General features: G+C 47.0%; 1 protein-coding gene across 1 annotated transcript in view; it reads right to left on the bottom strand.

Moving 5' to 3' along the window:
* The window catches only part of LOC140390072 (lactosylceramide 4-alpha-galactosyltransferase-like), a 139,932-nt gene that overhangs the window by 17,759 nt on the left and 107,498 nt on the right, over positions 1-14,675 (bottom strand). Inside the window, exon 2 of the mRNA XM_072474948.1 lies at positions 13,762-14,234. Within this exon, the coding sequence (XP_072331049.1) occupies positions 13,762-14,234 (473 nt within the window). The remainder of the gene's footprint in view (positions 1-13,761; positions 14,235-14,675) is intronic.

The raw sequence follows: 14,675 nt of genomic DNA, 5'->3' as shown, positions 1-14,675 counted from the left end.
CCCAAACTTGTGGAGTTCTGGACCGCCTTCTCCGAGGCAATATTCTAGATGGTGGGGGTGAGAATGAAGCCATGCCCAAATTTGACAATCTTCAGGGTATCAGAGCAGCCAGAGATACACAGGGGGAAGAGGGCCAACGCCGTAGCTTTCGCTTCCCTAATCGCAAGCCGGAGACTCCTGCTCGGCTGGCGATCAGCAGCACCACTCACAGCTGCAGACTGGCTGGCTGACCTCTCGGAATTTCTCCACCTGGAGATGATCAAATACGCCATCTGAAGGTCGGAAGAAGGCTTCCTTACTTCATGTGGGCAATTTGTCGGTCTGTTCCAAATCCTGTTTGAGGCCAATAACAGCCAATAGAGAGAAACTGGAAGGATTAAAAAGGGAAAAGAAAGGAAGACAAGGAGGAACGTCAGGGACGCACAACCCGGGGGGGGGGGGGGGGGGGGGGGGAAGAGAAGACAGATAGCCTGAGAGGGACAAAGAAAAAGAAAAACAATGCAGAGAGAGGGGGCAACCCCACCTCCATCCACAGAAAGGACATGCCTGAAGCCGATGGAGGAAGAAAAAGGGGGAAGAGGGGGGGGGGGAACACCACCCCCGCCCCTGGACAGACCATGTGGGTGCATCAGGAGGGTGGGGGGGGGGGGGGGGATGACTCGCCGTATCAGACGGCAAGAATATGTAAAGAGAAAAGTTAGAAAAAGCCTTTTTGTACTGTATGATAAACGAAAACGAACGGCAATGTAACTTTGAAAATGCCAGTAGAAAGATTTTTGAAAAAGACTTCTAATTCAAAGGGTTGTGGATTCGAATCCCACCAGAGTCGCCAGTTGTTGTTGCTAAACCACAGTGTGTCTTAACCCGTATACGATGGATAAATGACTGCAAGTCAGTTTCATTAAACAATCAATATTTATTCATGAGCACACATTGTTAAGGTTATACAATCACACACACAACACAAGTTATATTACAGAACAAGTTCATACCAGTGTAGCCACCTGGGTTGGCCAATTCCCGACCAAGTCTCCAAAATGGAGAACAGCAAAGGCTGAAGGGAAATTCAGCCAACACAGGCAGAAAATAGCAGGTACAAGTTTACTGTGTATTAGACTCTGCAAAAGCCCAGACAGCATCGATACAAGCAGCCATCTGCATAATAATGTAGCAGCCATCTACATACTAATGAGAGATCCCCGGGAACAATCAAAACATTTGAGATAAACAAAGCCAAGCCAGACTCCTCGGCGCCAGCAGGAGCCAACACAAAAGAAGTTAACGGACACCTAAAGACCGCCCTTCGATCAGGGAACCGCTCCAGTATTGGAAAAATCGAACCAAGCGATTGGAACAAAGTCCAATCACTTGAAACCAGGTACGGGGTCCACCCAGAAAGGCGGGAAGCCCCTGGGGAATATGAAGTAAAGCCCCCAAGTTCAAATCGTCCTTCTTCATAGAGTCACTCAGCAACGCGAACCAACCCTTGACAGTGACCTGTCCAGCTGCTCGCTACGAGATAGGCGCTCCTAGCTACCAGTCCATACCAGCTTTTGAATCCCGCAGACTCAGAACACAAACGAAAGGCCATTTGTTCCCCTGACCTGGTGGGCCAGTCCGAAGCTAAGTATTGGCCTGTTAGTGATAGAAATAGCTTAGAAACTCGAGTTTATGCATGAGTAGATTTGACTGTGTGTAAATAAATGTGCTTTGATTTGAATCTTACTAATTGATGTACTGAGTTATTGATCAATACTTGAACTTGAACCTCGTGGCAGTTTTATAAAGATATCTGGCGACTCTAGAGCAAAGGTTATAAAACAGAGCCAATTGAACCAACCAAAAGTTAGCAACATATTACTGGCGACATCCTGACGGGGCCCGATCTAGAAGTGGCTTAACCACTCCAGGAGAACCCAAAAATGTGAATTAGAGATCCAATTGGGAACAGAAAACCACAAGTGTTCAAGCAGTTCTGATCAATCCTCGTAATTCGGAAGTGTGTTAAATGCATGCGTAACTAACAGGACTATAAGGTAATACTGATAGATTTTTTGCTGCGACAAAACTGTCGGGAGTTTGTATTCCGGAAAATAGCGAAAGCCGTACCCGTAATTACAGCACCGCCTTAATACCCCTTGTTCTAAATTTTAAAAGAAACATTCAGATAAGAAAGATGGCAATGCAGGCAATGCAACGCCTCATGAACCCCGAAGAATTCGTGGTCGCAGCGACCAGCAGCAGTAGAGTAGGACAGTGTCCCGTTTGGGAAGAGGAAATCAGAAAGTACCTCAAAGGGAAAGGATGGCCCCTTTGGAGCGAATTCTGTAACAATGAGGAAACAGGTCTCGAGTATAGGACATACTTGGTGGGAGAACCTGAGCGAGATTCCCAAGAAGAGCTTAGGAAAAGCTTGCAAGCCGATGGCAATCGTGTCCTGTCTGGTACAATTGCGACGCACAAAGGAGGTCGTTAGGACCCTCCAGACAGAGATAGAAGGCATACATCGAATGAGCAAGGTCGATGTCAGTGAGGTAGAGAAAGAGAAAGTAGAGGAAGTTGGCAGCAAAAGATGGAGAGGAGGATGATGCCAAGTGGGCACACCAGTCTTGTCTGGCGCACTTAAGCAGCTTCCAATCACAGTACGAAAAGGCCTATCAGGACACGCAACGTGCAGTCCTGGTACGAGAGGAAACCGAGAAGCAGGTAGAGGCATTGCAGAGGTAGTGTAATGACCTGAAGGCAGCGTTAAGAGCACTCCATGCTGCCACCACGGAGCAAAGACAAAGCTCATTGGACCACGCAAAGTGCCGGAAGCAGATTGCAGAACTGCAATATCTGCTTTCAGTTCAAAAATGATTCCAGGAAACCTTTGGATCACAGCTAGATGAGGAAGACGGCCCTGATTGGGAAGAATTGAGTGAGAGAGCGCAGAGATATGTTCAGGGAACATGTGCGCAGGGAAAGCCCCAGAAGAGAAAAGCGCCCCAACCCCCCACAGAGCAGATAGTCAGGCACCAATAAAGCCAGTCAGCACCCACCGCACAGCCACATCGGACGACATGGAATTTCTGTACACCACCCCCTTAACAGTGACCCAATTACGGGACGCGTGCAATAAAATCAAACTGTTCCTCCCCACCTCAGACCCCCACCACTTCTTTGCCAGAGTAAAGCAGCAGGCGACCATGTACGGCCTGGATGAGCGCGAGCACGTAAAGCTCACAGTTTTGAGTTTAGATCCTTCGGTCGTAGCAGCCCTTCCCGACCCACAGAATGTAGGAGGAGGCACCCTTGCAGAAATGCATACTGCGATCCTAGACGCGATCGGGTATAACAGGGGTGACCCCATAGAAGGCCCCAATAAGTGCAGGCAAAAGAAAACCGAGCACCCCACAGCGTTTGCTGGACGCTTGTGGATCCATTTCGCAGCAGTTTGCGGAGACTTAGACCGCGCCCACTTGTCCCCAGACAACATAGCCAAATGGACCCGCACCCTTATCTCCCATGCCACAGAAACAGGACAAAAAGCTTGTGCGAATTATGACCCCTCAGAGGAGGCTTATAATGAGAAATGGATTGTAAAAAGATTGTCCCGCACCTGGGAGCAATCTGTTAAAACAAACCCACCAACAAAAATCCCGAAGAACAGCAGGCAGAAGCAGACATACACGCAGTTAAGGCACACCAGAACCCCACATGGGTAAATGAAGGCAAGAACAGCCCCCCAACAAAAGTCACAGGAGTGTTACAACTGTGGACAATTAGGACACTTTGCAAGAGAATGTCCCACGAAAGCCACAGAGAGCCCAGCAGGCAGGCACTCTGAATAAGAATAGGACAGAGCCCATACATAGTGTGAGCACCCGTTCAGATCAGACGGACCTGAACGGAACGGACTGACGGTGTTCGAGCTCCCCCAGTTGGGTCTGCGACACCCTTTGGGATAGATCCGGCCGACCAGTAGTTGCAGCAAAGATACGGGGGCAGCCCATCGAATTTCTCTGGGACACAGGAGGGTCCCGCACCACAAGCAATTCCTCCACCATGTTTCAAAAGGACATGTGGCCCACTACAGACACCATCACCCTCAGCGGCTTTACAGGTCACTCAGAGCAGGAACACATCACAGCCCCTGTACACATTCAAATCGGCAACATCACCACCAAGCACTCCATAGTTTTAGTCGATCTACCCAACGCAGCAGAACACATTTTAGGCATAGACTTTATGAATTCCCACAACCTATCCTTTGATCCAGTCAACCAGTGTGTCTTGAAAATGGCAAAATCCACAAGAGCCCCGCAACGCTCACCATAGGAGAATATGCAAACAAAATTAGCGCAGTAGGCGAATTTTGGTTTGACCCAACTACGATTAGCACGGACAAGCAGGTTAGGGCAGTTTTACAAAAGGACAGGACAGGATTCGCGACCCACAAACACGACTGTGGCCGGATGACTGGTTCTGTACAAATCACAGGACTTGACCCTAGACCCCAAAAGCAATATGGATTTCCCCAAGAGGCAGAGGGAGAAATCGCAAAAGTAATCGACAGCTTATTAGAGCAGGGCGTACTTAGGGATTTAGCCAGTGAGAAAGCCCGATGGATCTTGGCGACTGACCATCGATTACCGGGAACTCAACAAAATCACCCCCGCAGCAGCACCCACGGTAGTCACAAGTTGCGAGACCATGCTCAAGCAGGGACTCAACTCACAATTCTTTACGGTTTTGGATATCAGTCATGGATTCTGGTCCATTCCATTGGCAAAAGCGTGCCAGTACAAATTTGCATTCACATTCAAAAATCAGCAGTACACGTGGACATGAAAATGAATGAAATGAAAATGAAAATCGCTTATTGTCACAAGTAGGCTTCAAATGAAGTTACTGTGAAAGCCCCTAGTCGCCACATTCCGGCGCCTGTTCGGGGAGGCTGTTACGGGAATCGAACCGTGCTGCTGGCCTGCCTTGGTCTGCTTTCAAAGCCAGCAATTTAGCTCTGTGCTAAACATGCCTTCCACAAGGATTCCACAACTCCCCCTCCATTTTCCACGGACAGCTGGCAAATGGTTTAGCCAAATTTTCTCGCCCCGAATGTCTGGTCCAGTACGTAGACGACCTACTGCTGCAGACAGACACCAAGGAAGAGCACATCAAGCTTCTGTCTGAACTCCTGGAACTCCTACAAGCAATTGGTTGTAAAGTCAACCCCAAAAAGGCCCAGATTTTGGAAAACATGGTGATATATTTGGGTACAATTATCACACATGGTAAACGCGAGATCGAGCATAAAAGGATCGACTCGATTGCTAAATTGCCCCTTCCCCAGAACGTTTCGGCCCTCCGGTCGTTTTTAGGACTGGTTGGCTACTGCCGAAACCACATTGACGGTTTCGCCAGCAAGGCAGCACCCCTCTCAGACCTCCTAAAGAAAGGAGCCCCCTGGGAATGGCTTCCGCAGCATACGGATGCTGTGGACTCTTTGAAAAGAGCACTCCTAGCACTACAAGTTCCAGACCCGCTTTCCTCTTACACAATAGAGGTAGCAAGCACAGACCACACCCTTTCGGCCGTGCTCCTCCAGGAACGGCACGAACAGTTAAGGCCCGTGGCTTACGCCTCCAGAGTTTTAGATGCTGTGGAGCAGGGATTTTCCGCCTGTGAAAGGCACCTGCTCGCAGTTTTTTGGGCAGTACAGTATTTTTCTTACATAACCAGACTAAACCCCATCACAATTCTCACAGAACACACCCCCACTCAACTTTTACTTGACGGACGATTCAAGGACGGTACAGTTAGTCAGATTAGAGCAGATAGATGGACCCTTCTTTTGCAGGGATGGGACATCACTGTTAAAAGGACAAAGACCCACACTTTCTTAGCAGAGAACCTACAGTACCCCCAGAACCCCCCATGAATGTGAAATTATCTCTCCACACCACAACACAGGCTCCTTTATTGCGAAACCACCCCCCAGAAAGATAGGTAGTTCAACCCAGAGCCCCAAGCACACAGAAACTTGCAAACCCATAAGAATATATGTGGATGGATCTTCCACAATATTAGAAGGGAAGCGCATAACAGGATGCGGCATTTACGTCGAGGACGCTCAGGGACGCGCCCTAGAAGAAATAGCAATAAAACTTCCAGGACACTTAGGCGCACAGGCGGCAGAACTAGCGGCCATTGCATACATTGTAGAACACCCAGATTCCTTCCCCAGCCCAGCAGACATATACTCGGACAGCCTCTATGTCTGCAACAGCCTTACAGAGTTCCTACCCCTGTGGAAAGCAAGAGGATTTGTTTCCGCAGACGGAAAACCCCTCCCCTCAGCCCCATTGCTCCGTCACATTCTAGAAAAAGCCCAAAGCAGGACTTTTGGAACAGTCAACATCGTTCCTCCCCCCCTGGAAATGTAAAAGCCGACGCACTGGCAAAAGCAGGTTCCAGGCACGGATATTTTTGGACACCTCCCGAAAGCGCACCAGTAAATGCAATTCAGGTCTCGCAGACTAATATTCAGGATTTAGTGCAGGCCCAGAAGCAGGATAGCAATCTCAGGGAGATTTTAAAAGGAAAATTTACGGCACCTAACGATAGGTTTAAAAATGTTCTGACCACACATGACGTGTGGTGTTAAAAGACACCCTTTATGTGGTTCCTGAACAGGACAGGAATCAACTGATTTCTTTGTTCCATGACAGTCATGGACATCAGGGAAATGATCCCACTACAGCCCACCTCAGGCAGCTCTGTTGGTGGCCGAGTTTAAAAGACGATGTAAGTCACTATGTTGAGAATTGCCTTATCTGTGCCCAGAACAATCCGGAGAGGTATGCCAAAAAGGCTCAGCTTAGTCACACCCAACCCGTTAATGGCCCCTGGACCAACCTCCAGATTGATTTTATAGGACCATTGCCCCCTTGCAGGAATGGTTATAAATATGTACTCGTGGTGAGAGACACGTTTACCAAATGGGTGGAAGCATTCCCATCCAGAACAAACACGACAAAGACCACAGCCAAGATCCTAACCCACCACATCTTTACGAAATGGGGACTCCCCCGCAGCATTGAATCCGACCAAGGTTCCCATTTTACGGGACGAGTCATGAAGAACGTCCTCACGATATTTGGCATTACCCAAAAATTCCACATCGCATACCACCCCCAGTCAAGTGGTATTGTGGAGCGCATGAATCGGACCCTAAAATCCACCCTCAGAAAAATGGTCCAGCAAAACAACACCACTTGGGATTCAGTCCTCCCTTTTGGCTGATGTTTTTGCCAAATACAGTTTCAACTTCCACAGGTTACACCCCACACACCCTCATGACCGGACGCCCCCTGAAAGGCACAGAATTTTTATTAGGATTTGATTTGACCAGCCCCGAAGTGACGGCCCTCACACACAAGAAAGCACACAATTAATGGAAAATGTTAAAACGGCTCAGCTAGCAGCCGCAGTGAAATTGGGCACAAGAAAGGAACAGAGCAAGGCCTGTTTCGATAAGACAGTGCATGCGACTGAGTTCAGTGTAGGACAGCAAGTCATGTTCTCCGTATACAACCCCAGCACATTCCTGTCACCCAAATATTCGGGTCCGTACTCCATTGCGGACAAAGTAAGCCCTTCCGTCTACAAAATAAAGTACCCCAATGGAAAGACTGCGTGGTTCCATATTAACCAGCTTAAGGCATATGGAACACAGTCTGATCACGCACGTCACGTTATGCTCGACGCAGCAGACCACGCCCCGCCCACAGCCAACGTAACCCTACCCTCCCTCAACACATCCAGCCCAGCCACGGACTCGCCCTCGACTCCACCCCCGAACAGTAGACTCCGCCCCAGCACACCCACAGACTGCAGCAGCAGCGACAGCGGCTGTGACTCGGACAATAGCCACAGCACGCCTCCCTACTATCCCCATGCAACAGGACCCACACCCAGCGAATCTGACCATGATTCGAGTGATCCCTTCATGATCACTTTCCTAAACAAACCCCAACACCGACCACCGACCTACATTGACGACCCCGATTCCGTCCCCACAGAACTAGACACCACCTTTTGGTACCGAGATAATTCATACAGACTCGTCCAGAATGACGAGAGTGATCCCAAATCACACCATGCAGCCCTATCCGCCCTGATACATTCGAGAGTTTGGCATCCGGGAGAAGATGACGACTTTGAGTCTGCCTCCCAAAACGAGAACCCCTTTGCGACCCTGTTCGCAACCGATAACTGAGGATGATGTTTGAAAAAGGAACCGCTTGGGAGAAAACGGGGTCCTTTCTGATGGAACCTGCAGCATGGTTTATGTTGTTTGTAACGGTATTGTTTATATGTTGTTTGTAAGATCGGAATTTTTTTTCCCCGGCCCCACGCCACCACCCTTCTGATTCCCACTGACAGTCAGAGAAACTAGTTTGTCCTGGACGCTAGTTCAGAGGAACTAGGTTGTCCACAGAGACTTGTTAATGTCCCAGACGCCAGTTCAGAGGAACTCGTCTGTCGACTGAAACACAGACCCCCGTTCGTAACTGCCCTTCTGGTTCGAAGGAAGAACCAATACGGCAGCCCCTCCACGATGACTACATTTCTTGCCCGTTCTTGTCGGTTGCTCAGGCAGTGGAGAAACGGCTTGGGACCCGCCCTGCCTGGGAACTCCCCTCTCATCAGCTACGCTTGGGTAGAGCACACACGGCATTGGTCGGCGTCCTACCAAATCTTACCCGGCGCGGCCCATACGCATCTGATTTCAGCAATTTTCGTTCAAAAAGTTGTGTTTTGTTTTCAGGTAATCCTTAGGTTGCCAACCCTCTGCTATTTACATCCTCAAACATTTGGATGGTAAATTGCACAGCCTGCGAGACGGCTCGCACTGTTTCAGTATTTGTAAGTGTGTCTTGTACTGAAATTCGGTTTTTGGAAGAAAATAAAATGAGGGAGTCACACATAGTGACCAATTATAAAGGGAGTAATTGGCACTAAAGGACAGACCGGCTATCATACAAGATATTAAACCAAGATAGCAACAGGCACTATGCTTGATCCCACAGAACCTCAGAAGCTCCAGAGAAGAGAAGAGAAGAGAAAAGAGAGAAGAAGAACCATGAGGACATCCTCCGTGTTGCTCATCATCATAATGGACATTTGGTTGCGCGCGAACGCAATTCCCCTGACCTCAACCCCCCAGCCGTTAATGATTCACTTCCCCATAGTACCCAGAGCCCAGTCACAAGCGACACCGCACCATCTTGGTGTGACAGGTTTATAACCTGGTACTCCCTGTCCTACTTCATAGAGTCCCTACTAGTATTGGCATCATGCAGACTATTCGTCTGAGGAAATGGCGAAGGAGAGCCTACCGCGCTCGCACCCCGGTAAATAGGATAAGATCCACTATTTTTGGTTATGACCAGACCCCCGACCCCCGCGATCTATAATAAAGAACATTCGTTTGCGGTTTTTTTTGTTTTTTTGTGAATAAATTCGCCATTTCCTCAGACGAATAGTCTGCATGATGCCAATACTAGTAGGGACACTATGAAGTAGGACAGGGAGTACCAGGTTATAAACCTGCTGCTATAATTTTGGTTGTATTGTTTAGGAAGATAGTATGATTGAATGTTTGAGTGAGTGTAGTTTACTAAGGACAGTTAGAGGTACCGTTTTTCTTAGTTTGTAATGAATGTCCCTGTTTTGACATAGCGCCACTTAGAATTGTCAGTTAAAATTTTCTTGCATAGTTATGGTCAGTGTAGAGGCCATAGAAGAGTGCTCGCCGGGTCAGGAATGAAGAACAACGCAGTTATGTGATCCTTCATGTTCGCGTTAGGATCACAAGGAGGGAGTGTAGCCAACTGGGCTGGCCAATTCCCAACGTGAAATGGAGAACAGCAAAGGCTGAAGGGAAATTCAGCCAACACAGGCAGAAACTAGCAGGTACAAGTTTACTGTGTATTAGACTCTGCAAAAGCCCAGACAGCATCGATACAAGTAGCCATCTGCATAATAATGTAGCAGCCATCTACATACTAATGAGCGATCCCCGGGAACAATCGAAACATTTGAGATAAGCAAGGCCAAGCCAGACTCCTCGGCGCCAGCAGGAGACAACACAAAAGAGGTTAACGGACACCTAAAGACCGCCCATCGATCAGGGAACCGCTCCAGTATTGGAGAAATCGAACCAAGCGATTGGAACGAAGTCCAATCACTTGAAACCAGGTACGGTGTCCGCCCCGAAAGGCGGGAAGCCCCTGGGGACTATAAAGTAATGCCCCCAAGTTCAAATCGCCCTTCTTGACAGGGTCACTCAGCAACGCAAACCAACCCTTGTCCAGCTGCCGCCAAAGAACGCAAGTCTCAAGTCAATGCTCGCTACGGGATAGGCGCTCCTAGCTACCAGTCCATACCAGCTTTTGAATCCCGCAGACTCAGAACACAAACAAAAGGCCATTTGTTCCCCTGACCTGGTGGGCCAGTCCGAAGCTAAGTATTGGCCTGTTAGTGATAGAAATAGCTTAGAAAGTAGAGTTTATGCATGAGTAGATTTGATTGTGTGTAAATAAATGTGCTTTGATTTGAATCTTACTAATTGGTGTATTGATCATTACTTGAACTGGAACCTCGTGGCGGTATCATAAAGATACCTGGCAACTCTAGACCAAAGGTTATAAAACAGAGCCAATTGAACCAACCAAAAGTTAGCAACACCAGACCTTGACTTAACTTTGGAGTCTCAGTCATGTACTGGACAGATATTGACCTTGACCATTATCTGTGATTCTAAGTCTTGCAGTCCTCGATGTTCGGCCCTTGGTCTGGTCAGTTCCTGGTGCCGGTCTTCCTTCTGCTGGTTGGGTGATGATTGGTCTTCCTCGTTGGCCGGTGAAAATTCGGTTGCTGCTGCAAAGAAAGATCGTAGGGTTGCGGAGCATCTTTTATCCTTGGGGATTGCGTGCTCTTTCGGGCAGTCCCAGGTGGGCAACCAATCAATCGATCAGGGTTTGATCACCCTGATTGGTAGTCCAATCAAGGTCCGCCACCTTGATGGTGGGGTGTGCCCTTACCGCCCATGTCCATAGGTGGTCAGGGCACATAGGCCCTTCCAAACAAGGAAAGTCGGCACCATAATTAGTGTCTGTCAGCTGAGTGAAATTAACATGCAAGTCCTATTATCCGGGATGACCTGGAGATGGCCTTTTTCCTGTGTATTACAAGAGTCGGGGCTGCCGTTTTAGTGTTTATTTGAGCTGCAGCCTGTTTATCCTCGAACTCGGCCACTGTTCCCAGCATCACTTACCGGATGCCATCTTAGGTAACCGCACTTAAATACAGTGCATAATGGACAATTTGCAGAAACCAGCCAAAACGCTGTGATCCAAATAGAGTTCGAGAGATTGAAGGCCATGTTAGTGGGTGAACAGGACAGGTGCTGGCTGCCAAGGACATTTCCTGACCATTTAAAAAATGGTCAGATGTCAGTGACCTGAGGCTAGCGGCAATACTACTACAAGACAACGGGGCAGGAATAGAGAGGCCAGCAGGGTATTTTTCAAAATAAACTAAGTCCGTGCCAAAGGAAGTATTCTATCATTGAAAAGGAAGCCTTTGCCTTGCTACTAGCCCTGCAGCACTTTTGAAGTATATGTCTGACATGACAATCAGCAAAGCTTAATTTACACAGAACATAGTCCACTTCCGTTTATAGAGAAGGTTAAAACCCGGAATGTTGGAGTTTCTTATTACAACAGTTCAATGTTAAAATTGTACAAAATTCCGGAAAGGATAATGTGATTGCAGATGCTTTGTCATGGGTTTAAGGGCTGACTGCGAAGGGAACTTGCATAATATGTATGGATTGGATGGATATGTGTTCGTGATTTATCTTTTACATACCTCATAAAAGAAATATCTGTACCCTGAAGTTTCATTATTTTAAGGGGGGGGGTGGGGGAGGTAAGTAAGGATCCTTCCAGTTTATTCCCATATTTTTCCTTTCTTTTATATTTGCTGTTATGATTTTTGATCCATGGATGATTAATGGACAAGTATCTTTAAGTCAAGCAGGATTAATGGACATGTAAGGCAAGCAGCAGAATTCAGAAGTTACCGGAAAGAATGTCTATGTGTATAGAGGTGGGAAGCAAGTTAAAGTGGGGAGTTAGGAATTAGTTAATAGTTAACCCGTTGTATTTGCTGCATAGTTCATTATAGTTCTTGTTATAAATAAACAGTAACTGTGTTTAAACTTACAATTCTGGCGACTGTAATTATTGCGCAGCTAAGGGCCAAAGACTTTGGGTATTTTTATAAGAATTATTGGTTAATTCGCTTGTGTTGTTACTCCAGGGCCCGTGGGGCTGGAATTGACCACGCACTTACCCAGGCTGTAGTGACAGTAATATATTGCCATGAATTGAGAATTGATTGGCAGACAGAAAACAGAGTCAGGATAAATAAGTCTTTATTGAAGTGGCAGGCAGTGAGTCGTGGGGTCTCACTAGGATCAGTCCTTGGGCCCCAACTAATTACGATCCACATCAATGATTTGGATGAGGGAACCAAAAGTAATACTTCCAAGTTTGTTAATGACATGAAACTTGGTGGGAATGGGAAAATACATGGCAGATGCAATACAATATCCACTTCAGACAGAGAAACAGAATTGCAGTGCATTATTTAAATGATGATGAAATTTTGAGGTACACAGGGACCTTAGTACACCAATCATTAAAAGCAAGCATGCAGGAACAGCAAACAGTTAGGAAGGCAAATGGTATGTTGATCTTCATTGCAGGATGACACGAGTACAGGAGCAAGTATGGCTTACTGCAGCATTATAGGGCCTTGGTGAGACCACATCTAGAGTACTGTGTGCGGTTTTGGTCTTATTGTCTAAGCGAGGATACATTTGCCATAGAGGGAGTGCAGCGAAGGTTAACCAAACTGATTCCTGGGATGGAAGGATTGTCGTACGAGGAGAGATTGGATCAACTGGGCCTCTATTCTCTAGAATTTAGAAGAATGAGCGGGGATCTAATGGAAACGTATAGAATTCTGGCAGGTCTGGACAGACTGGATGCAGGGATATTGTTTCCTTTGGCTGGAGAGGGGAGGGGGGCTAGAATAAAAGGCCATAGTCTCAGAATAGGCCATTCAGGACTGATACGAGGAGAACTTATTTCACTCAAAGGGTGGAGAACCTCTGGAATTCTTTATCCCAGAGGGTTGTGGAGGCCAAATCACGGAATACATTCAAGAAGGAAATAGATAGATTTCTAGACTCTAAAGGTGTCAAGGGGTATGGGAAGAGAGCAAGAGTATGGTGTTGTGATAGAGGATCAGCCATGATCATATTGAATGGAGGAGCAGGTTCGGAGGGCCAAATGGCCTCAAATATCTATGAATTAACATCCTCCAGATTAGGTGGTTTCCAAACTAATAGGCCCCATAACACTAAAGTGCGGTCTGCTGAATAATTGAGATAAAGACTGATATTCAAAAAGGAAATGACACTGACCATCTTTCCAATTCTGTAAATGATGCCTCTCGAACTGAACCTTTGCTTCAGAGAAACTGAACTCAAGTCTATAACAGGCAGAGAATTCAGATTCAGCAATCATACACCATCTTAACACATCAAAACTGGTATGTAGCTAGTCAGTGTAAGGCTCGCTCTTGCATGTTGATGCCCAATAGTAGTTTCAAACAGCACACTCTGTCACAACTCCTTACCTTTTTATACCAACCAGCCAAGCGAGTATTGTTGAACAACTCCTCAAGATTCAAGGGCATAATAACAACATTCTTGATTGAAGAAAGTGAAAGGATGTCTTTGTGCTGAGGTTCTTTGTGGGCTGAAAAATTCCCATTGAATCCTTTCATGAAGTAATAAACAATTTGGTCTGGGTTCATTTTCGCAGCGGATTCGATGGCGCACATTGCTAATTCCGAAGGGTTTCGCTCATCAGAGGTCTGCACAAACATAATTCCGGGATTGGTGGCCGAGTGTGGTTTCTTCCAACTGACTGAGTGGTTGGAAAAGTATTTGGCCAAGGCATGTTTAGGTGATTGATCACGAACTAGGATGATGTAGGCGATGGCACAAATTGAGACGATCAATAGTGCGACAAATATTTTCATTAGGTCACATAACAATCCTCTTCTGTCACAGATTTTCATAACTGGTGCTCGTTCTTCAGTGATTACTGTGAACAGAAAGAATAGTTTAATATGTTAAAATGGGCCAGTTGTGGTTTTATGCACTCATCCCTGTGGAAAACATAATTTCGGAGCTCAAACACAAAGTACTGCGGATGGCAGAAATCTGAAACAAAAACAGAAAGGTGCTGGAAATGCCCAACAGGTCCAGCAGCATCTGTGGGGAGAGAAACAGAGTTAACGTTTCCGTTCTGATGATCATCATCAATGTGATACGTTAATTGTTTCTACCCACCCGCCCCGCCATAGAGGTTTCCTGACCCCCCCCCCCCCCCCCACCCCCGTGTATCTCCAACATTTCCTGTTTTCAATCATCACTTAAGAGTTGTTTGGATGAACTTTCAGCAAATCAATCTCACATCAAATGAACACACCATTTCTGACAGACTGAATTATTGTCCAGCCTTTGCAAAGTTAAACATCAAGTT

This window comes from Scyliorhinus torazame, chromosome 14 (assembly GCF_047496885.1).
Source record: "Scyliorhinus torazame isolate Kashiwa2021f chromosome 14, sScyTor2.1, whole genome shotgun sequence".
In the NCBI taxonomy this organism is placed as follows: Eukaryota; Metazoa; Chordata; class Chondrichthyes; order Carcharhiniformes; family Scyliorhinidae; genus Scyliorhinus; species Scyliorhinus torazame.
Note: the sequence above shows the minus strand (reverse complement) of the source record. Positions and strands in the feature narration are given on the sequence as shown.